The 22,842-nt window shown below is 44.0% G+C and overlaps 10 protein-coding genes across 10 annotated transcripts; 6 read left to right on the plus strand and 4 right to left on the minus strand.

The window, feature by feature from the left end:
• Positions 1-304: 304 nt before the first annotated feature.
• L199_004689 (uncharacterized protein) lies at positions 305-1,862 on the plus strand (the record flags this gene model as incomplete). Its single annotated transcript, XM_064890414.1, has 6 exons — positions 305-569; positions 698-859; positions 931-1,154; positions 1,259-1,364; positions 1,505-1,650; positions 1,749-1,862. The coding sequence occupies 6 exons, from the start codon at positions 305-307 to the stop codon at positions 1,860-1,862; spliced, it is 1,017 nt and encodes a 338-aa protein (XP_064746486.1).
• A 299-nt stretch (positions 1,863-2,161) lies between these two features.
• Positions 2,162-5,420, minus strand: L199_004690 (uncharacterized protein; the record flags this gene model as incomplete). Its single annotated transcript, XM_064890415.1, has 2 exons — positions 2,162-3,684; positions 3,791-5,420. The coding sequence occupies 2 exons, from the start codon at positions 5,418-5,420 to the stop codon at positions 2,162-2,164; spliced, it is 3,153 nt and encodes a 1,050-aa protein (XP_064746487.1).
• A 1,050-nt stretch (positions 5,421-6,470) lies between these two features.
• L199_004691 (uncharacterized protein) lies at positions 6,471-7,927 on the plus strand (the record flags this gene model as incomplete). The annotated part of the gene is made up of 4 exons (XM_064890416.1): positions 6,471-6,793; positions 6,872-6,932; positions 7,094-7,213; positions 7,295-7,927. 4 exons carry the CDS (start codon positions 6,471-6,473, stop codon positions 7,925-7,927), a joined length of 1,137 nt encoding a protein of 378 aa, XP_064746488.1.
• A 241-nt stretch (positions 7,928-8,168) lies between these two features.
• On the minus strand, positions 8,169-8,750 carry L199_004692 (uncharacterized protein; the record flags this gene model as incomplete). Its single annotated transcript, XM_064890417.1, has 3 exons — positions 8,169-8,332; positions 8,505-8,637; positions 8,742-8,750. The coding sequence occupies 3 exons, from the start codon at positions 8,748-8,750 to the stop codon at positions 8,169-8,171; spliced, it is 306 nt and encodes a 101-aa protein (XP_064746489.1).
• A 1,251-nt stretch (positions 8,751-10,001) lies between these two features.
• On the plus strand, positions 10,002-10,689 carry L199_004693 (uncharacterized protein; the record flags this gene model as incomplete). Its single annotated transcript, XM_064890418.1, has 4 exons — positions 10,002-10,018; positions 10,171-10,242; positions 10,318-10,482; positions 10,578-10,689. The coding sequence occupies 4 exons, from the start codon at positions 10,002-10,004 to the stop codon at positions 10,687-10,689; spliced, it is 366 nt and encodes a 121-aa protein (XP_064746490.1).
• A 507-nt stretch (positions 10,690-11,196) lies between these two features.
• On the plus strand, positions 11,197-13,019 carry L199_004694 (uncharacterized protein; the record flags this gene model as incomplete). The annotated part of the gene is made up of 7 exons (XM_064890419.1): positions 11,197-11,286; positions 11,353-11,496; positions 11,570-11,642; positions 11,732-12,290; positions 12,368-12,459; positions 12,552-12,883; positions 12,939-13,019. The coding sequence occupies 7 exons, from the start codon at positions 11,197-11,199 to the stop codon at positions 13,017-13,019; spliced, it is 1,371 nt and encodes a 456-aa protein (XP_064746491.1).
• Positions 13,020-13,284: 265 nt separating this feature from the next.
• On the minus strand, positions 13,285-15,683 carry L199_004695 (uncharacterized protein; the record flags this gene model as incomplete). Its single annotated transcript, XM_064890420.1, has 8 exons — positions 13,285-13,564; positions 13,645-13,985; positions 14,039-14,554; positions 14,634-14,741; positions 14,972-15,080; positions 15,151-15,366; positions 15,420-15,469; positions 15,540-15,683. The coding sequence occupies 8 exons, from the start codon at positions 15,681-15,683 to the stop codon at positions 13,285-13,287; spliced, it is 1,764 nt and encodes a 587-aa protein (XP_064746492.1).
• A 421-nt stretch (positions 15,684-16,104) lies between these two features.
• On the plus strand, positions 16,105-17,297 carry L199_004696 (uncharacterized protein; the record flags this gene model as incomplete). Its single annotated transcript, XM_064890421.1, has 2 exons — positions 16,105-16,312; positions 16,420-17,297. 2 exons carry the CDS (start codon positions 16,105-16,107, stop codon positions 17,295-17,297), a joined length of 1,086 nt encoding a protein of 361 aa, XP_064746493.1.
• Positions 17,298-17,707: 410 nt separating this feature from the next.
• L199_004697 (uncharacterized protein) lies at positions 17,708-18,936 on the minus strand (the record flags this gene model as incomplete). Its single annotated transcript, XM_064890422.1, has 8 exons — positions 17,708-17,832; positions 18,003-18,189; positions 18,268-18,339; positions 18,426-18,496; positions 18,554-18,587; positions 18,650-18,658; positions 18,726-18,790; positions 18,867-18,936. The coding sequence occupies 8 exons, from the start codon at positions 18,934-18,936 to the stop codon at positions 17,708-17,710; spliced, it is 633 nt and encodes a 210-aa protein (XP_064746494.1).
• Positions 18,937-19,320: 384 nt separating this feature from the next.
• On the plus strand, positions 19,321-22,199 carry L199_004698 (uncharacterized protein; the record flags this gene model as incomplete). The annotated part of the gene is made up of 8 exons (XM_064890423.1): positions 19,321-20,086; positions 20,142-20,250; positions 20,312-20,436; positions 20,506-20,753; positions 20,811-21,359; positions 21,423-21,719; positions 21,776-22,069; positions 22,122-22,199. The coding sequence occupies 8 exons, from the start codon at positions 19,321-19,323 to the stop codon at positions 22,197-22,199; spliced, it is 2,466 nt and encodes an 821-aa protein (XP_064746495.1).
• Between the last annotated feature and the right edge of the window lie 643 nt (positions 22,200-22,842).

Here is a 22,842-nt window from a genome sequence, read left to right on the forward strand (position 1 = left end):
CAAGGGGTACATACATGGATGTATGATACAGCAAGAAAAGGAGAACAAGAATCACCCAGAATGCAGTGATATGATCTTCGGTTGAATGTTGCAATGCCAGGAAGGGAAGAAGACAGATGAGATCTGGTAGATGGTGGGCGATGTTACCCTGAAAAGAGAGAGTGGAGGATGTCCAACGTTGAGATACTAATTCCGATACAAGTGTCTTCATAACCTCTATCTTAACTCGTTACTCTTCTTGACAATCCACTCACCATCTCTAGCTTGACTCAAGATTCTCAGATCGTATAGTAGACTGTTCAGAATGCGATTCGCAGGTATGCCATCGAAAATTTCCGTCTTCGTTCCACCTGACGTGCTACTGCTATTGACTGTGTTCTGGGTCATAGATATCGCAGTGAACCTCGCGGATCCGATGTTCACAGGATCATACCACGGTAAACAGCGGCACGTATCAGACTTACCTCAGATCATCGAGCGAGCGAAGAATAAAGGTGTAGAGAGGATATTGATCACTGGGACTAGTTTGGGGGACAGTAAAGATGCGTTGACGCTGGCTAAAGAATATAGTAAGTTATGCTCCCAGCACAATAGCTGGCAATCCCGCAGTACGAGAGTGTGGTTGATATTCACCAAGTCTGATGCTCAAGCTGCAAATCCTAATTCTATTCGTACTGATGTCAAGTGTCTATCATAGACCTCCATTGTACAGCTGGATGTCATCCAACTTCAACATCCGAGATACCCAACCACCCTTCGGGTTTCGAAGGATATCTAAGCGATCTGCGAAAGCTCATCTCAGAAGATAGGGGTCAAGGAGGATCCAAGAGGATAATATCAATAGGAGAGATCGGTCTAGGTAAGTACACTTATTACTAACCGTAGACAATCGGGACAAGATTGGTTACTGATCAGTCATGAATATTAAAGATTATGATCGTTTGCATCATTCATCTCGAGAAACTCAACTCGAACACTTACCTTCCCTCCTTAGACTGTCAGAGGAATTCAGATTACCTTTATTCCTACATTCTAGAACTTCCGAATCTCATGTAGACCTAGTACGGACTTTGAAAGATATAGGATGGAGTACGACGTGGGGTGGGGGAGTGGTTCATTCTTTTACAGGTACCGACAATGAGATGAAGGAACTGGTAAGTGTGTAGTATGCCTAACTAGCTCATGCATCAAATTCAGAGTTAGACCCTAGACTCAACTGAGAGAATGAAATCTAATATACCTTGTTGTCGTGCTGCAGGTGGATATGGGTCTGTATATAGGTATAAATGGCTGTTCATTAAAGACTAAAGAAAACATCGAAGTTGTTAAGCAAATCCCATTAGACAGATTATTATTGGAGACTGGTAAGTCTATCATTTTTCACAACAGTGAGAATCGACACCGACATCGACATATCATAAACCACCTATGACTCCGATTGTTCATTGAATAAACTATTATGTGAGCTCGAGCTGAGAAAAAAGCCACTATTCCGACATGACAGACGCTCCATGGTGTTCTATAACCTCATCTCACGAATCACACAAGTACCTCCCACCCACCGATTCAGGATACTTTATCGAAAGAGTCAATAAACCTGATAAATGGAAAGATGCAATGGGCGTGAAAGGGAGACAAGAACCTGCTGATGTGAGTGGCATAAAGCCTCGAGTACCTGGCCAAAGTTTGCTTTTCGAGAAACAATCCGACTCAGTCACTAATTGATGATCACACTTCTATCGTAACAGATCCTAGTCATCGCTCACATAGTATCTAAAATCATGGATATACGTCTCGAGCAACTGGCCCAGCAGGTTTGGCAGAATACGATCAAACTGTTTTATCCTTCCGAATCGATTTAATGGATAGGTTAGATACATATAGGGAGTGTCCATATATATATACATACTACATGGATGGTATATACTGGATGCGATTAACAATCGGATCATGTGAATAATGATACATATTAATATATTATCATTCAGTAGGACTGACTCTACTATACCACATGAATGTACTCTGACGTATTATCATTTCTACAAGATAATTATAACATCGCATGTATATATATAGTATACAAATTATAACAATCACAACCACCACATATTCCCTCTTTGCCTCATTTCCAACTATATATACTGACATTGAAAAATATACACTATTGAGCCTGCCCCATACCCAATCCCATCATCTTCCTTCCCTTCGGAGCATCTTCCAAAACGAACGTATTCATACTACTTAAACTCATACTATTCTTGATCATCATCGTTGATTCTCCATCTTCCGTCGTGGTTCCTGGAACAGGTTTCCTCTTAATACTTCTGGGACTAGCAGGATTGGCACTGGGATTTGGACTTGTAGGTGTAGCATGAGCGTAAGAGTGTGATGGGAATCTACCATGTCCCAATCCAGCTTGTTGCTGCTGTTGCTGTACAATGCTGTTGTTATTGGGAGGTATATCGAACGATTCTTTGTGTATGAAGCTTGCGGCGATAGGTTCAGAGATCTTTATACTTCCAGCACCATCAATAGATGGATTGCGTTTACTTGACATCTTTGACGATCTATCTTTATCTTTATCATGTTTATCTGAATGATGTCTAAATCCCCATATCCTAGAAGCGAATTTCCCTTTCCCACTCCCACTACCGGCCGATGGTAAAGAACTCTCATCTTGGTTTTGCGATACTGCACCAAAATCAGTCGTAGGATTGGTTGGACTAGATACACTTCTTATTCCACCTCCTAAAGCCGAGTGCGCTTGATCTCGATTAAACCCAAAGTGACCTTCATCTCCATTTGACGTTGGTAAACCACCTTTGAACAATCCAATCGTCTCTTTTTGTCCATTAGGTAAAGGTGGTGAAGTCGCATTCGAAGACGTTTCACCGGATTTCCACATTTGACTTAGATTCTTGGATGACATTTGATTTCTCAGTCCTTTCAAACTCATACTTCCCGATCTGTTCCTTCGTTTCTCCTCTGGTGTCGTACCCTGTCCGCCAGCCGCAGGGGGTGGAGATTTGTTTAAGAAATCTACCAACTCAGGTGAAAGGGTATGCGATAAAGTTCGCTGGTGCATACTCTCCAATTTAGGTGAAGGTGGTCTAGCGGGTCTACGAGGAATCCACTCTTGTGATTGTGATGATATCTTACTCTGCTCAATATGAGATTCTTCATTCTCTTTCATCCGTTTCAAAGTTTCGTCGGATATAGCCACAGGGATGGAAGCGGGCGAGGAGACATTTCGAACTTGTTGTTGTCTCTGAGGGAAATTGGGACGAGAGAAATATTCGTGAATGGTAGGTGATCCTGGTGAACCATGTTTGACAGCTGGCCACACGGGTCTATCTAACGTTGTTTCCTCATTGTCATTATCATTATCTTCAACTTGTTCAACTTGGAGTTGGGAGGTAGACAGTTGTTGTTGTTGTTCTTGAAGGTCGATGGCTGATCCGAACGTTCCGTTGGACCTAGCTGACTTAGGTTGTGATGTTTCTTCCGGATCGGAATTGCCATTTGTAAAGTTTCCCGCTAACGGCGATGAGGTCGGTGCTGTCTTGGAAGTACCTCGTTTGGGAACGGCCGGTAGAGTCAGGTTGGCCACTTTGGCTGCCATGCGAGGTGTGAGTAATCTAGGGGAAGTTATGCGTATTTCTCGAGGTGAGAGTTGTCGCATCACTAGATAAGACCAAGACGACATCAGTACGAGCCTTCACCATCTCCCCTGCAGAATGCAGCCATTCTAGAAGCATTCGTGGGCAGAGATAATATTCCTTACACTCACTCTTTTCAAGATCATCCAATTGCTCAGCCATCACTACTCCACTACCTCTCTTATCCAATATCTCCTGCACTTTCAACCTCGTACTCTGATCCGAGAGATCAATCGGACTAGCCAGTAAGTCATTCTGCTCGGGGTGTGGCTTCAACAGATCTTCATCCACTTCTACCACATTCTTCTCGAGACTCTCTTGCGGTTCATGATCATCTTGATGATTTATTTGCGGTGTATTCGGGTCTAACTCCTTCAAGAATCTCGGTCTCACATCCGATACTTTATTAACCAAATTCAATTCTTTCATCCCACTGTCAGATGTGAGTGATCGTTTATGTTTACTATGCCTACCAGATTTCCTCAGATGATAACTCTCAAACCATTTTGCTTCATCTAAATCAACATCAAATTCGATCGTGCCCACTATAGGATTCATCATAGGTGAAGTCGTCGATGAGATTGTCGTGGCGAAACTTGTATATCCTAGAGAAGCGGGTGCAGGAGGTAGGTTGGCTGAGAAAGATGAAGTCGATGTGGATAAGTTGGAAGAATGAGAATGAACAAGTTCAGGCGGTTCAGTCGATTTAGATCTTCTGATTCTACTGGTATGGTTTCTAGAGGGGTTGATCTTTGAAGTTGATATTGGACTAGGAGGGAATTCCGATTCTGGGTCACCAATATCATTACTGTACACGTTGTTCTTCAAAGGAGTTTGAGAAGGTGTAGAAGACCTTGAGTTCATACCTCCACCTCCTCCCTGAGCAAGTTGGATCAAGTGAGGTGAGAACAGTGTTGACCATGTCGCTGATGATATTTTCGGTCCTGTCGATCCCTCATCTTCATCGTAATTCGATTCACCAGAAGAGGATGAAGAGCCGTTGATCCTACCTTTCCTCGCAGGTTGATTTGGTAACACTAAATATACACCAATACCTATTGTTGAAGGTAGACCGTACTCCCTCGCTATACAAACTAACATCGATCCCAAAGTAGGCTGAAGCGGTATCAGTCTACCCCTTCTCCATTTCTTGTTCCTGCGATGGATCTCTTCAAATGAACTGTCCTTATTTGGCGGCAAAAGGCATAGAGGCGGTATGACGGATAGCAAGAACGGAGTGGATCGGATGGGTGATTGGAAAGGTAAAGGTGATAGTCGGCCTCTGTAAGACGCAGAAGGAAACGTGGGTGAGATGGCAGAAGTGGACAAAGGGCTAGTCGGTACTCTTGTCTCCTGTGTTGACTGTGTCTGAGACTGAGGTAAGTTGGGTATGATGATACCGAATGATTGAGCGATCCTACCCAATTGATGGGGTGGTAGAGGTTTCTTAGGTGGTCCATAATTCCTTTCCTTCTCCTCGCGTTCTTCCTGCTCTTCGGTATTATGGGGATGTATACGTAGTTGAAAATCCAAAGCTTTCTCTTTCCCCTTCAACGAGCCTGATCTGGACAAGGTAGTCGGTGCGGTACTGCTACTACTTGCCTGTCTAGATGAGGAAGAGGGTGAATGTAGATACTCTGCTGATTCGGCTGACAAGGTGGGAGTGGATAGCGGAGAAGGTCGTGCAACAGGTCGAGAGGGCCATGCGAGGTCGGGAGAGGTTATAGCTGGAGCGGTGGACCCATTATGTGGTAGCGACATTGTGATCGTGTCTTCTCGATGGTAGAAAAAGTGTTATATTTGTGGATGTGGATATACAAAGGAGAAGTTCGACATGTGAATGAGGTTTGATGTTCTATGAAAGGAAAGGAAAGAATGAGAATTCAGTTTGTTTATAGGTTGTGATGCGATCAAAGCCAAGAGAGTGGGGGTAATAGAACGTGTGGTGCAGCGAGAAGGAACATTGCCAACGATAAAGTACGCACAGATGCAGTTCCTTGAAGCTAAAGTCATGAATATTCCACTTGCGGGCATGTACGAGTCAAAGGACGCTGAGAATGAGGACAATGGGAGTTGTCTGCAGGGGATCTACGTCAGACGATGATATATCTTGAAGAAGTAATGTCGATCCAGGGGTATGTCACATTCCTCTGTCGATGTTATAGTTGTTGTTGTCTGTTATTGATGATGATCAACCACAAGAGGATGAGAGGATTGTGACAGGAAGTGATCGTTTCATGTTACGACTAAAAACTACAAACCACAGTAGCTGCAAACCCACCCGTCGCGTCCGATGGTCCGTGCGCGTGTTGGTCCAGGTACACACGTGGTAAACAAACATAACTGGGTATATACGAGTTCGTAGAGTGAGCAACTAGTGCAACTTCTCAGCCCATCCCCTATCATGCACATGTATGACCTCTACTGTTTTGAATGCAGCTTCTTCCTCATAGGACAATGTACATGTCAATATGCTAGATGCCGTTCCCCTTATGTGGACCATCACGTCCTCACGAGCAAAGTACAAAAGAACGAGTAAATGTTGGAATGAAACCGCCACCGGGGGAAATCTCGTAACAGGCACCCGATTGACCACATATTGTACAACTAACACGTTGCATTTTACACGTCTGATCTTCAATTTTTCTGTTTCAACTTGTGTTCCTATTCGTGTTTGTCAGTCCTCGACTATCCAACCTCAATCTCAAGCTGCAGCAAGACCAAGGCAGTGAAGATCGCAGCTCCTATCATCAAGAAGCTTCTCTTGCTCCTTGTTGTTACTTTTGCCCTTGGCAAGACAAGGCCAACAAGATGTTACCTCAATTAGGTCATTTACCTCGATTCATCCGACTCACCTTACTCATCACTCTCTTAATAGTCATACCAACATTATATTTCCTATACCCTACACCTGAGAGACTACCTTCACCAGGTGAATATCAAGCAGGAGGTATAGATTCGGAACATTGGAGGAAACCTATTAATCCAGATTTCCCTAATGTACATGAAGAAGTTAGAGAATGGGATGATGAATTACCTTTAGGAAATATTAATAACAAAGCATGGAAGGGGTTGAGTGAAGATACGATCAATGGTGGGGTTATCATGCCGAAATTAGGTAATGAGACTGCAAAGTGAGTTGAGTAGAATACTCATCTCTTTAATCAAATACTAGTGGTCTGGTGAATGCTGATTGAGGTGAGTCGAATCAGAGCCGAATTAGGTAGATCAGCTTGGAGGGTGTTACATCTCATGACTTTACGATATCCCGATGTGAGTGTAGTTTCCTCATCATAGACCAGATATCAACCATCTCCTCTTCAGTGATATCTAATAACGACTTAGTCGACTTGTTTTGCAAGGACTGAATTATCCAACGATGATTATTCCTGTATGATTCATTGCTGATACATCCAAATTATTGTTGAAATTAGGAACCAACCGAAGACGACCGTCAAGCTCTCAAATCGTATTTCCACCTCTTCTCACGTTTATACCCTTGTGGAGAGTGTGCAGCAGAATTTCAAAAATTACTCAAAGAGTATCCACCTCAGGTAAGTAATCTCACAGACTACTTACTCTATCTTCCTGAATACTCATTCTGACTAATTCAACGATCCTTGTAAATGGTATAGACCGGTTCACGTAAATCCGCAAGTTTATGGTTATGTCACGTCCATAATTTAGTGAATGAACGATTGGGTAAACCTGAATTTGATTGTTTGACTTTAGATGCGACGTATGATTGTGGCTGTGGTGATGAGTCTTCGACTGTCACCACACCAAATCAAGCTGAGAAGACTGGTTCAGGAGAGGTAGATGAAGAGGGTGAGAGAGATTTGAAAGATACAGAACAAGAAGGTGAACTGGTGATGGGACATGGTGGTGGGGAAATACATTTGAAACGACCATCGAAAGAGAAAGAGGAAGAAAAGGGTAAATGGACTGAAAAGAATCAGAACCTTGTGGACATCGATGAAGGAGAAAGACCGATACATAAAATACCTCATAAACCCGTTAGACCAGCTTTCCAAGACCAAGACGAAGAAGAAGAGGAGGATAGTGATAGAGGGAAAGGTATAATAAAGTGGAAAGAAGTCACACAATCAGATGATAGTGAGATGAATATTCAATGGGAGAACGAAAAGTTCAACAAGGAGAAGTTACTCGATGAGAGCAATGAACATAGAGGAGATCTGAATAGACATGATGGATCGAGGATCAAGGTGGAGGATGAGAATGAAGATGAACTGCGATGGGATGAGTAGACCTAGGTTGGGAGGTATCATACTTGATATATTTTGCTTGCTTCGTAAATACAGTTGTATATAGATCATTTGTATGACGTGTTGTATGTAAGATCAATAATCAATATGCATGTACATAGATCATACGAAAAAAACTGTCAATCGATCATCATCAAGATGAGTATGACGAAAGCTGAAAAAGAGCAAGAAGGAGTCGAGGAAAAGAGATAACACTGAAAGTGGGATGGTAAGAATTCCCAATTTACGCCTCGATGGAAGGTAACTTCGTAGCGTCCTCTACCACCTCTTGCGAATTGATAGCTTTACCTGTCTTTGCTATTTTAGCAGTGACTTCATCGAAGGGAGGGAGAGATGGACCCCAGACCAAGACGGTCTGAGTAGGAAGGGAAATGTGGTATGCATTGGCTGGTGAGGCGATACGGAATAGGGTAGGTGCAAGAGAGATATCGTGTAAGGATATTGTGGTATTGATGGGATAGATATCACATAAAGTGATGAGAGCAAGCATTCACGATATTAGCTATGAACTCCTATAACCTTGACTTTGACTTCTCCGACTCAGCTGAGACAGACTCACGAGCCTGGATATTCTTTCCTAATACCCTATTAACGGCACCTGAACATCCTCCACAAGTCATCTTAACGTTATATTGATACGCCGGTGCGGTAGGTGTCGATCCAGGGATGGAATTGATAATGTTGTTTGTTGGCTGTGCGAATCGTACACAAGGTATGTTAGCGATACTGGGACATTTGTGAGGGCCCGAAGACGAATGGACGGCGGCAGGGTAAAGGTAGTGTAGGGTATACTTACAGCTGCCATTTTGTTGGTAGTTGGTTCTTGCGCTGTTGGTGAGATGAAATATGAGGATTAGTAGATGTAGGATAGGCTGTGATATGTTCGAAAAGAGAGTATTGAATATCAATGATGACATTCAGTATCAGTTGTAGAGATAACGAAAGGATTTGACACTGCTTACTCATACGTCGTCAAGCACTCAAGCACATCATCCTCATGCTCATGCGAAGTGGACGTGTTCGGTAATCATAGTCCTTCATTCACACTCGGCCGGCGGAGGACGCCGAATAGGAAAGTGGCAAATCCAAATTCGTTAACTTTGGTCAGACCGGAATTGGCAACTCTGAGCTCATTCCAGTCAAGCAGGTAGTTTCTGTCTTGAGTAGAACGCAAGACTCATGAGCATCATGCTAGGCGTTGTGAAAGGATCTCACCAGCACTGCAATACTGTTGAAGCACGATCAAATCCATTTCGGATTCCGCATCATATTATATATATATATGTATTTATGTATATGTGGATAGTATGTAGGTCGGTCCTTTGTCAATCTGTTTTTTTTTTACCCTTTCTATCTTCACCCCACGCCGCTCCAATGCAAGCTGAACCCCGACGTAGTCCGCTGAGATACTTGCATCGTATTTACTGCAGAGCCTTCTGATTTTACACATATCGTATGAAGAGCGCCTTGGGAGAACGTCCCGCAAACTTGGCGGCGCACTTAAGACAGCGTAGTATTCGAACAGCAATCACCATCTTCGACCTCAGATATATTCCACATTGTACATCAATATCTCAATACTCCTTACTTGGCGTCCCTTGTGGCATGCTATCTTCTCATTGCGAGTTGAGATCGAGGAGAGTCTGTGATTGTATGCGGGAAACTAGTCGTCGTTGGTCATGATTGAGCCTTCTCAGGAGAATGGGCAGTAGAACATATAAGAGGAGTTCAACTTCACTCCGCTCATCGTACTTACTGCCCCTTTGGAGCTCCGATCAGTACTTCTCTGTCAGCCTTGGCCTTCCTGATGTCCAAGAACCTGCATTAGAAGGCGAATCTCCTTTTTTTCTCTTTCAGATGCGAAGACCACCGTCTACTATGACAACTTATACCTCCGAAAACGACGTTTGGAAAAGGTATAAGTAACCAGTGACTAAACTTGTCGGGTCAAAAGGTCCCCATATTTATGTCAAGTTGATCAAGTCGGTTCACAAGCTCAAGCACAAGCATCATACCATTGGGTCCACAAAGTTGAATCTGAATAACAGCTTTTACAATGTCCGAAGATAAATCGTAGGCCTTGAGCATTTTCTTCATCCCTATTCAGTCACAACACAACAAGCGATTGCACCATACTCGTAGTGCTGTATTATAATACTGGATGTTTTGACTGATCATCCTCTCACAATCCTTTGTCTCTTCTCCGTTTTGCTCACTGAACTTAGGAACCAAGCCTTCACGAGCGAATCTCTCGCGAGCTTCCGAGCCAACAGAGCCAGCAATCAAGCATCGAGCGCGTGAGTCAAGTTGCAAACTTGATCATTTGTGAGGAGATGAAAATATTAATCCATTTGTGAAACTGTGATCCGCAGGACACAAGAATCAGCGTTTGAAAGTAGTGATGAGGAACACCCCACAGGAAGACAACATTACACAGCAGCGGGAAGTACTGCAACCAAAAAGATGGATGAGCAATCTCAAGAAGATATGAAAAGGTATGTAGAATACGCAGAGACAAAACTCCCAAGTGGACAAGAGTGAGTTGGCATATCAAACCGTCACCTGACACTGGGTCTCCTCGTGAGTCATCAGCTAAGCTGACTTGAGCAAATGTTTGTGTCATGTCGTATAGCGCCAGCGCATTTGTCAAAACAGTACTTACTAATTTGGCTAAAACCAACCATACGGGGGACGATGCTTCCATCAAAGCTGCTTTGACCACCGAAGCTGCTAAATTCAAATAGCGATGACCGTGAGAGCTACTTAGTTAGTGAACTTGCTACCTGCCATTTAGCATCTACCTTTTGCAGTCTTTTCATGAAAGTATCTAGCACCTATCCTGTTGATAGTTTGACCACATGCAGTCGCCTAGCTGACCCTACACTTGTCCCAAGTGGTGAGGCATAAGGCATGAGGTATACCCCAAGTTAATAAGTCTCGGGAAGCTTTTCACTCAACAAGATTTGATTTGCTCGGGCCCGGGATTATGGTATGAATTGATCGATCTGTACGTCACACCACGTGGGATTACCCTGAAATACGATCATACAGTCAACCGAAAAATGATGGTGACAACCGGTGTGGGAATCACACCAAGACAGTCAACATAGAGAAGAAAATAACATATAGAGTTAGAGCCTTGTCATCACTATCTAGCAACTGCCTCTCACACACCACTTGTACCAACACGATATACAGATACAGAAAGATACAACTTGGCAACTCTCTAGGACCATTGGAATCGAAACAAGATGTCTCTCTTGGCTTCTTCATTGGCAGGTGCTAATTACATGACATCGAGTAACGAAGATAGAGAATCAGCTACGAATGGTGCAGCGGAGGTGTGTCATAGCTCCATCCCAAGCTGCCGATTACGAAACGCTGATGATGTTTCTCCCCTTGTCTAGTTCACGAGGAGGAAGAAATGGCCAGAGATACTTCTGAAAGAGCTTGTGGGGGGATCGATATTCTGCTTGAAACCCGTCATGATCAGGAGGGAGAGCGGTCAACAGGGTGGGGCAAGTGGGAGTGGTAGCACTTGGAGCTGGAAGGTGGGCTCGATCCTCATGTGTAGAATGAAGATTCTGAGCTGACATAATGATCTTTGTTTTGGTAATGATATAGATCATTTACAGTTCTCCAGCCGTGATAGAGATGTTGGGTAAGAAGCCCGCTGATTTCCTAGATTTAGTATTTTGTAAGTCATGAACTTCCTTCCATCTACTTCTTATCTTCCATTTCTTCCAGAGGGTAGATAGCTGATGACCAGTAACCGTAATACAATAGCCGCCGATCATGGACAGGTTCAAACTTTCTTCCATCACCTCCTGACTCCCTCTTTACCACACCACGCCTCGTCATCAACAAGTATAACCACCTCCACAAACTCTCCAAACAACAACAGCGCAGCACAGAACACCCTAGGCGATTCGCAGACCACCTATATAAGGATGTTGTCCTCTTCATCATCCTCGGTCGGGGGATCTAACGATAATTCACCTGAATCCTCCTCGAACGGATCGAACGATACTTCTTCGTCAACCAATAAGAAGATCGGCCCGGTTATATGGGAGATAAGAGCTCATGCGAGTGGACTAGGGGATGACATGCCTTTACCACCTGGAACGGAGAACTTGACGATGACCAGTACGAATGGAACGTTGACTACCAATGCCAATGTACCGGGGGAAAATGGGAATGGGATGAAAGGGAAGGCGATATGGGTGATGGGTAGGAGAGTATCTGAGAATTTCTCAGAGTCGGACCCAAATCTGAAGGATAACAATGGTGGGAATGGGAATAATAATAATACAAATGGTAACGGTGGGAATGGAAGTAACCAAAAGTGAGTCGGACTACCATCACAAGCGTCAGGTAGGATACGATGCACGAGCTTCAGCTGACAGTCATATTTCTCACCAGTCTTGATGCGTTCTTGGAACTGAAATTGGAAAACGAGAGATTGAGAGAAGAATTGAGGGAGTTACAATTGGATTTGGATGAAGAACTGCCCTGTAAGTATTCTCTCACGCCGTCTAATCATCTTTTGTCAATGCAATCCAATCATTATCGTATTACTGATATACTCCTTTTCTTGGCAACTTAGCCCGTAAATCATCTGGTCCCAACATTTCACCCACCAAACAAACAACATACATACCCTCATCATCACCTTCAGATGAAGACTCTTCGCCATCCTCTTCACGATCTTCTTCACCCTCCAGAGTAGCAGGTAATGCCGGGACCTCAACAAAGCCCAAGGGTAAGACCGGCCGACCGCCCAAGGAAGGTAAAGATAAAGAAAAGAAGAGGAAGAAGTCTAGTGCAGGCGGTGTGAATGGAAAGGAAGGAGAGGGTATGCACGTGTGTGTGACGTGCGGTAGGACGGATAGTCCAGAATGGAGGAAAGGTCCATTGGGTCCCAAGACTTTGTGTAATGTGAGTGTACCATCGTCGTATGAGACAATCAGTGCTGATATAGATGAGGGAATAGGCTTGTGGGCTCCGATGGGCTAAGAGGAATTCCAACCAACCTACAAGAAAGGATAGGAAGCCGAATGAAGTGAAGAAGTGATAAGACTTAGATCGATATACACAAATTGGAAGGAGGTCTCGAGTTTGGTAAAGAATTATAATATACTAGGGCAACCGAATCGTATTCTTGGGAGGGTTCAAACTGGGTATAAGGATGAATTAAGAAGTAAGACACAGGGATTTTTTGTATAACCTATCATGTCATATATACCATGTACAACTATACAATCAGTCTCATGGATCTCGTGCGATAATTATACATATGAACTTTGACACAAACACTATGATGCGTCTTTCCACGCAACCTACACTCTCACTGCTCCTCTGGTCCAATCGTTCATTGCTATCACATGGTCATTCCAACCTCTTTTCCTCTTCATACCAAATTCGTCTTCACCCCCGGCATCACCTGCACCAAGAGCTTGACCAACTTTGAGATCCTCTATATTGACACCTAACAAAGTTGACATTTCAATAGAACTTAGATCCAATTCTTCTTTATATATTTCTCCTCGTGCGATAGAGTGAGAAAGGGAAGTATCGTATGATTCTCTTGTTGTTTCCACAGAGGAAGTTTTCAGTGCACTACACCCCGACCGACCGCAAAATCCAGATATCAGTCTTAATCAATCTTGACCATGTTCGGATGGAAGGGGTTAACTCACCCAGCTAGAGATCCTCCTACCCAGCCCATCAAACCTGTCGACCACCTAGGTGCCATCCCGCCCTTCCCATCTACTGGGGAAGGATCGTTGATTATCACCAATTTATCCGATAAACCATATATCTCCTTATACGGTTCTCTGTTCCTCTGTCTCCATAGTAGAGCTTCTTCTCTCCTACTATCTGGAGTATTCAATGGTGATTTATGTTGGGTAGAAGCAGGGGGCGGTAAGAGGTGATGTAAGAGAGATATCCTCAGACGAGGGATATAGCCAGGTAAAGAGGCTGTTCCTCCTACTATCAATAGGGATGATATAAGTGATTTACGCAGGTCGATAGGCAACTGATCATATATTGATAAGCCAACAATCCACCTTTCCTAATTGGTGAGCTTACCTTCATTATGCAATTTAAGATCAATCTGGGTATCGATTCATCTTCCGACCCTCCATCGTCCTCTAGTAGTATTTCCGCGACTGTCTCCCTGATCCATCCCGGGACTATGATAGTACTTGGACCGAGGCCCAATGTAGACTTGATTCGGAAAGATATATCTTTGGCTGTTGATGTATTTCCATACCTTTTGTACCATTCTTCAGCTATTCTTCGTACTTCATCATCTTCTGTTGGTGATTCATCTATATCCATCGGTTGTTGGTCTTCTTCTTGCTGTTCCAGGTGTAATCCTCCAACAAAACATCCTTCCGTCAATATCCTTTCCACCAGTTCATCTGACAACTGATCCATCGGTACACCTGTACTTCTCTGTCGATCATGTATGTTACCTAGAGAAGTAGGAGATTGAATATATATGGCATAATGGTGTAACAACGTTTTCAGAAGTCGATGTAACCTCCTTCCAGCCAATGGTGTAGATCTCGATAGATTGTATAGAGGTCGTGAATGATATACCTGTATCACAATGAGTGATCAGCTTCTGTCGGTCGATGGTTTGATCTCCGATCACCGAGCAAATAACAGCTCGACTCACTGGAGTGATGGTGGTTTCCAACCATCCTACGTCTACCACTAGACCCGTTATCCTACCACAGGCGACGAGGGACAATAAGCTGGCCGGGGTGAATGATACGCTAGGGACCTGTTATATCGTGGTCAGTTTACGAAGTATGATGGTTGTCGCTGAAGCAGGGAAGGACAGAAGAAGAGCAGCAGCAAGAAGGAATACGAAACGGAATAATGGGAGCTGGTGATGCTGGAGAACGAGATATAGGGGAGAGACGACGGGAACAGCGGTGCAGGTCAGGCAGAAACAAAAAGGGAGGAGGAGAAGGGCGAAGAGACGAAACGAAGGAAGAAGGTGAGACTCACATGTAGATTATCAAACAATGCTCTAGCTATATGTTCCTTGACTGCTATTGGCAAATACGTGTTTTCTAAAATAATCACTTTCCGAGCTTTTGAATCGGTCATTAGGTGTCTACACATCCTCCATGTCAGCTCACCGTCTCCGCTTGACCATAAGTAGTGGAAACCAGCTGATAACCTACTTTACATATGTCTCTCTCAATTTCTTGACCACCCTCACACCTACTAACCTATCTCCCTCTACCCTATCCCCATCAACACCCTTCATAAATGAAAGATCCATATCCCACGCTTCCAACGCTCCCGTATCTTCTATATCCGATGGGTCTAAGGAATAAAATACAGATCGTGGATCGGATTCACCGGAGAAACCAACTTTCCATACTCTTGATCCTGGACTAACATGTCCTGTTAGCTTTTTCTCCTTTCTTTTGGCAAATGAGCAGCTCACTCTATCACGACTCTATCTTCTATACCATACAAGGAATGTCTTCTCGAGCTCTAAATGTCTTCATCAGTCATCATTCAAAAGTCGATAGATCTCCGCAAGTGGTGGACCGAACATACTCACATAAGCTGGAGATGACCCCGCTGGTCTCGCTCTACTTGGTCCGGCATCAGCCGATGTAGAAGTAGCAAAAGCCGTTCTTTTTGTCGGCGTGGTGAGTGGACCACCGGAAGGTCCTGGTACGAGACCAGAGTTGGAAGAGCTCATGATAGTCAACGAGTATGAGAGTATGACCTCTGTCATAGTCGTTTATTCACCGTAGACGGAGAGTGAAATCGATTCATCTGTCATTGACGCGTTCGGGACGGAGAAACTCTGGAACCAGACTATGGATTGTTGACAAATCAGTGGCGGACCGATAGGCAATCATCAATCATCATTCATCTGCGGATTTATAAGCAAGCTAGGCTAGATTGCTTACTAACTGAGCTTGATGCTGCATAAGCATCCGAGGGTATCGAGATATGCATGAGCCTCCGTTCATGCATATATATAAAGTGCAATGTGCCTGATGGATATCATCGCTTCTTCCTCTCAATATATAACTTAAAACCAAGTCCATACATCACTTTTATCACCCCACCAAGTCCATGCTGATCAACCGATTGACAGAGGAATACTCATAATCATGACTTCTGGCAGCTTTGCCCCTCTTACGTTCACTTACGATCCTATCAACAAGATTGATCTGGACGTTTACCTCCCTACCAACAATGCCATACAAGGTGATAGGGTAGATGTCGATATCAAATCACTTCCAGCTTTGATCTTCTTCCACGGAGGGGGGTTGACCTCAGGTTCAAAAAAGGATTTATATTTCCCTACATACTTGATGGGTAAGTCTGATCTCTAGTCTCAACACATGACACACTTCTCTGACACTTCCTTACCATCCAATGTATATCACCCGAACAATATACTGATTATCCGTTGGTTGAGTTAGAACAATGCCTATCGAAAAATATCATCTTCATCGCTGCCAACTATCGACTTCTCCTTCCCCTATCCGGAATCGATGTTTTACAAGACGTCGAAACGCTCTTCTCCTATCTCTCTTCTTCATCTACCGAACTCGTTTCTTCCCTTCAGACCAGAGGATTCAAATTGAACCACGAGAGATTAGGCGTAGTGGGCGTATCAGGTGGTGATTATCTAGCCAGAGCATCTATCGTCTTACCTCCTTCCAAAATCCCCGAAACGGTCAGACCAAAAGTCTACGTTGACTTATATGGAATGGGTGGTGATTGGTTATTAGATCATTGGATCAAGGCTAAACCCTCTATGCCAAACCTGGTTGGAACTCCATATGATCTAAATAAAGTCGAAAGAATTTTGGCGGATGTCCAACAAGGTAAAGAAGGAGTGAAGAGTGAATCACCAATTCAATTTGGAGGTGATGATCAAGGTCGATTAGGGTTCTTAAATCATTGGTATAAAACTGGTGAATATGTGGATCACTTATTGGATGAACCTGGCCTATCAAGAAGATTGGAGTTGTTACCTTACGAAGAAAGGTTTGAAGCAATTCCACAAGATAAGAAATGGTTGTTATTACCCCTTGAAAAAGATCGACTATACCCAAAGACGATGATTATTCACGGAGAAAAAGATAATTTGGTACCTGTAGATGTATCAAAGCAATTACAGAAGGATTTAGAAAGTTTAGGTGACAATGTTCTTGAAATTCAAGCGATTTACCCTAAAGATGCGGGACATGGATTGTTGGATGTCGGGAAATTCCCAAATATCGTTCCCATTCCCGAAATCACAGAGATCTTCGATAGGTTTGTAGATTTTGTAAGTGATGCTCTGAAAGAATAAAGATAGACTGTAGCGAAACATCCTTCATGTACTGTAAAGGATGTGATGTAATGTTCGATCTGTAGATAGGATGATTGATGCAAGATTCATGTCAGCATGATTTTTGTCTATGCATTTTAGAGAGATTCACTAAAAGTTTCGAAAAGATAGTACTGTATAATCAATTTCAAAATCAGGTGATGCATGTTTGGGAGTATATGATCTTTTTGCTGAAGGACGATGATAATTCACAATCCACTTATGATTCATATTTTCTACATTTCTACTTCCCTATAAATATCTTCTTGTTGTGCTTTTGCGTAGAAGTTCAAATACAGATTATTGAATGCGATGATATGGCAACGATACACTTGATGTCAGGTTTGTGATGATGAGCTGATGATTGCCTACTGCTTCCTTTTATTGTTTCCTCATTTCGAAATAGTCGCTGTACCTGATGGATGAGGTAACAAGGTCTCCAAAGCCTTGGCGGTATTTGTCCTTTCAGCTTTGATCAGGTCGGAAATCGGTTTATCGTTTGAATCTGTTCCGTCGCCTGAGTGGGGAAGTATGGGACATCAATAAGCATATCCTTAGGAGAGAAAGAGATAGTCACATGTTAAGATGACACTGGTGTGGAGATGATGGCCATTTTGACCCGTCTGCATAGCCCTCGATATGATCCCTCGAGGAGCAACAAAGCGGTCCTTGGCATGAATCACTCACCCATAAGTTGGAATAGCATAGCTTCGCTCGTCGTCACTACAGCACCGGTATCTCTCATCCTATCTAACGCCAAAGGTATTTCCAACTCGTGACAAGCTGATATAGCATCGGCGAGGATGAACACTCGTTTATGGAAACGAGGAATTTCCAGCAAGTCGAGAGCGGTCTGCAGGATACAAACGTGGGCCTAGGGATACATACGTCAGTATGGATTTTGCACAACGTAATCTCACCATGTTGCATTGAAGCTGGAATATGAACTCACTTCGATACCAACTAGTACGATATTATCGTAGTTCTTCAACAGAGGTCTGACCTCATCCGTGATCATCGAAAACTAGTCGCGCATGGTCAGCGGATCATTCGTTAATATGATCGAAGTTGAAGACGGAAAAGTTGAGGATGTGCACATCCGATACTCACACAATCTTTACCGAAAGTGCCCAGGTGTTGAGGTCCCGTCAACTCTGATCGAATTTCCTCTGCTGTAGGTCCTGTCAGATAGAGCGATGTTAGTTGCTTACAGATCTCGAACGAGAACGGCAACTCACCACTTCCATTCTGCTCTGTCAGCAATGTCGCCATCTATTTAAATCAGTGAGTCAGCACGTACGCCGAATGCACAAGCCCAATCGAAGCAAACTGACCTTGAGGAACTATGTTCGTAGTATAATGTTAGCTCATGACCAAACAGAATTGTGGACGATGTGCGCTAAAACTCACCCTAGAAGCTTTAATCAGCTTGACTATGCTCTGCGCCATCAGGTTGAACCCATGAGTGCCCTCACCTGAGAATTTTGGGGTGGAGTCAGCTCACTCGACTTGTTCTGTAAGGTTTGGTCACGGGTGAGCAATCGGACTCACGGAACCTCTCTTGACAATCGCAAATCATCATCAACGTCCTATGCCTGTCTATGATCCGTGTATGTGTCATTTTTCCGTTGATTGCTTATATGATAATGTGCGTGAAGAGTGAAGAGAAGGAGGAGGTATAAAAGGAAAGATCATACATGCATCATGTTTATGGTTATACTTTCGATGGTGAAATTTGAATCACTCTTCAAGTTACAGTGATGGTACGTCACGAATGATGGGATCGGACGCGATTAGCCGAGATTCCGGAAATCCACTTTGCTGGAATCAAGTCTTGGTGAACCTATCCAAAAGTTAGGCATGCAAAACTCGTGGGGGCCGAGGCCACGCCTAAATAGGTACACTTAGGTTTGAGTTGGCCACCCAACAAACCTCTAAATTAGTCGAGTAGCTCAGATGATATAGTTACTTTAACACATATCGTTCTCACACTCAAAAGCCCAGCATGTTCATCAAGAGGGCAAAGTCCCGTCCCTCCCTCCGGACGAGGGACTCGGACTTACCGGAGCCGTCCAAAACAGGCTCACCATTAGCCAAGAACAGTGTGACCGCCGACGATTCCATGGGAGATATCAATATGGAGGTGGATCCAGACGAGTCCAGTGGAAGCATAATGGAGCGTAAGAAGGCTCAGAAGAAGGATAAACAGCGTGTAGGTGGTAAATCCAAGGCTTCTGGAAGTAGATTAAGTTTCGGTGGTGGTGAAGAAGAAGCAGGAGGAAGTGAACCTTTCAAACCTAAGAAAAGTCTTTTATCACAATCTATCAAATTGCCCAATCCACCCATTCCATCTTCTAGTATTTCTACAGCAACAGGATCTGGAAGTGGAAATGGGAATGGGAATGGGTTGTATTCGAGAGAATATTTGTCGGAGTTGAAAGCCTCTACGCCAACTCGAGCATTACGTACGACAGAGATTCAAGATGATGAAGACGAAGATGTTGATTCGAATGGACTAAGCAAGATTGCTAGAGATAAATATTCGACATCGATAATAGAGGCTACTACGGCTGGGATACCGGATACAGCTGCTATAGCGGCTGCGAAAGCGAAACGACAGGCAGCACTGGAAAGTTCAAAACATGGTGGGATGGGTGAAGATTACATTTCTTTAGGTAGTGGGAAACTCGCGATATACGATGGTGATTCTGGTCCACATCCTGAGAGTAGATTGATGAGGGAAGATGATGAAGAAGGCGATGGGGATGAAGGTGAGCTGATTATATCTTCATAGGTGATTTAAGCTAATCAGTGTTTTGGTCGTAGATATGGCTGAATATACTGAGGCGAAAGATAAACTGTACCTTGGTAGAGAGGCTAATAAGGCTGCGGCTAGGAGGTTGAAGGGAGAGATAGGTGAAATGATCGCTGAAAGGTGAGTTATAATTCGATCACATAGTCATAGAAAGCCATTGTTAACATGATGGATGTTGTAGGGAGGCCGAAGATGAAGATGATGAAGAAACACTGGAATGGGAACGAGCACAAGCTCAAAGAGCCGGTAGATGGGAAGATGAGAAGCCGGAGAAGGTAACAAAGCAAGGATATAAACCTGCAGCAAGTGAGTCTGAGTGACCGCTTCTAACCCTCTTCTATTCCTTGCGACGGACACTAACGTCATACTCTACAGTACCAACTGCTCGACCCATACCGACCATATCATCCGCTCAAGCTCGGCTAGCGAAATCTCTGGCAGATCTTCAAGTTACCAAGTCGACCAATGTCCGTAATTTGGAGACGGTTGCTCGGGACTTGGCCTCTTTAGAGCAGGAGGAGCGGGAACTCAAGCTCGAAGTGGAGAAAGTGGAAGGAAAGAGAGAATGGGTTGAAGAATTCAGAAATTGGGTGGAGATGCTGGGTGACTTCCTAGAGGAAAAGGTACGTCATGCTGCCCAAATTTTTCATCTTTTTAACTGACGGAAATTCGAATTTCAGTTCCCGAAATTGGAGAATATCGAAACCGACTCTATAGCTCATCTCAAGGAACGTGCTCAGTTGGTCAACTCCCGTCGCTCTGCAGATGACAGCGATGATCTATCTTTGTTTTTGGGTGTCCCTGCTCCGAATGTGGAAGAAGATGTGAAGGATGAATTCGGTCGTTCGGCAGAATCGGAAGCTGGACCAAGTTCGATACGACGTAAGATACGTAGAGACGAGCGAATTGCTAGGAGAGGAAAACGTCGAGCTAGATCTAGCAAATCTATCAATGAGGAAGAAGGGTATTCGACGGATTCAAGCCTTGCTGAAGGGGATCAAGAAGATTATCGATCTGCTCAAGTACACTTGGAAAGGAGAGTTCACGCCCTGCTGGATGATGTAAAAGCGGAAGATTTCCGTGATCCGGAGAAAGGTCTGGCGGTCAGGTTTGGTGGTTGGAGAAAGAGATATGAAGAAGAGTACGTGAATGCTTTTGGTGGACTGGCATTGGTTCAGGCTTGGGAGTTCTGGGCGAGGGGTGAAATGGTCGGATGGGAGCCTTTAAGAGTGAGTTTAACAGTTTGTCCAGGGTGACCCCAGCCACCACAGCTAATGAAATTGATATTTTAGAGCTCAAAGACGCTCGATTCATTGTCATGGTTCCATTCCCTACATCATTACTCTCACCCACCTCTGCCTCGTACTGAGCAACCAGAAGACGACGATATGGACCTCGACGATGAGCCTCCGCTTGGACCAGATGGAGATCTTGTCGCTTCTATGGTGTCTTCTGCCGTTGTCCCGCTACTTACCAAAGCCTTTGAGGCTGGAGCATATGATCCGTACTCGGTGGGACAGACGAGAAGAGCGGTGGATCTAGTTGACGTGGTGAGGGAGATGATGGGCAAGGATAGTAGGAAGTACACTGTGAGTAGATCAAACGGTACGCAACTGCTGAGAACCCCAGCTGACACAACTTGTAGACCCTGTTGAAAGCAGTACTAGGTGTATATCACGAACACCTCTTGTCCCTTTCCTCAACGGTTTCATTTATCCTCGCACCGAGCTCGATGCCTCCCCCCGCATTTGATCCCGCTTCTCGCCCAGCTATGGAAAGGTACGTCACCCGACGTATAAAGTTGATCAAGAACATGGCTTTATGGAGAAGAGAAGCACCTCAGGAAACTAGGGAGTTGGTGATTAGACTTGTAGGCGAGGTGATAAGACCTATCTTAGGTAAGACATGGGATGGCGGAGGTAAAGAGATGGCTTCGAAGGTGAGCTATCTGATAACGCGGTGGAAATAAAATCAGCTGACATAGACTTCAGGTGTTAACGGCTGCTACTGGTCTTCTGAGTCCTGATCTTGTGGGATGGCTCCAGCAAGGTCCGGGCAGTAGGTGGTAGTTTGGCGATACGATAAAATAACGAAATAAATGCAAGATGTTGTATCATGCGGTCGTACTGACATCTTCCAATCACTGATTGTATATCCGGTAGGACCTCTACTGACGACATCACAGTACTTTAACGGGTCTTGGCTATAGTGTCTCGATTGTTGGTTGAAGCCTCTACTTAGTAATTCTCATCGACTTTTTTCTCCTTGACCACTTAATCAACCGGGGCTTCCAGAGTCATTCATTTGACTTTCATCAAACAATCCCTTCGTCCCATCCTGAATTATGCTTCCTCTTTCCTGAGGTTGCATAAGGGACAATCTCCCAGGACGGAGTGGACCTCACGATACCCGCGGAATATCAAATGAAGAGCATTTCTGACCCATTCATCTCCCTCTTGATTCCATGCATGGCCGATTCCATGTGTGGGGTAAGAGGAATATACGATGGGATGGGCTCGTTCCGCTCTTGACATCATGCCATTTATATCACGCTTATACTTTCATCAATAATGAAATTTTGTCTAAGGTGGATATATGTACAAAGTGCATATGCATGGATCCAGTACTGATGAACGACAAGTACAAATTGAACAGCTGTGCAGGATGGCGGATAGATAATTAGGGAGAATCAGATCAATTACTCGAAATACG

The sequence above is a fragment of the Kwoniella botswanensis genome, chromosome 1, assembly GCF_036426115.1.
Source record: "Kwoniella botswanensis chromosome 1, complete sequence".
In the NCBI taxonomy this organism is placed as follows: domain Eukaryota; kingdom Fungi; phylum Basidiomycota; class Tremellomycetes; order Tremellales; family Cryptococcaceae; genus Kwoniella; species Kwoniella botswanensis.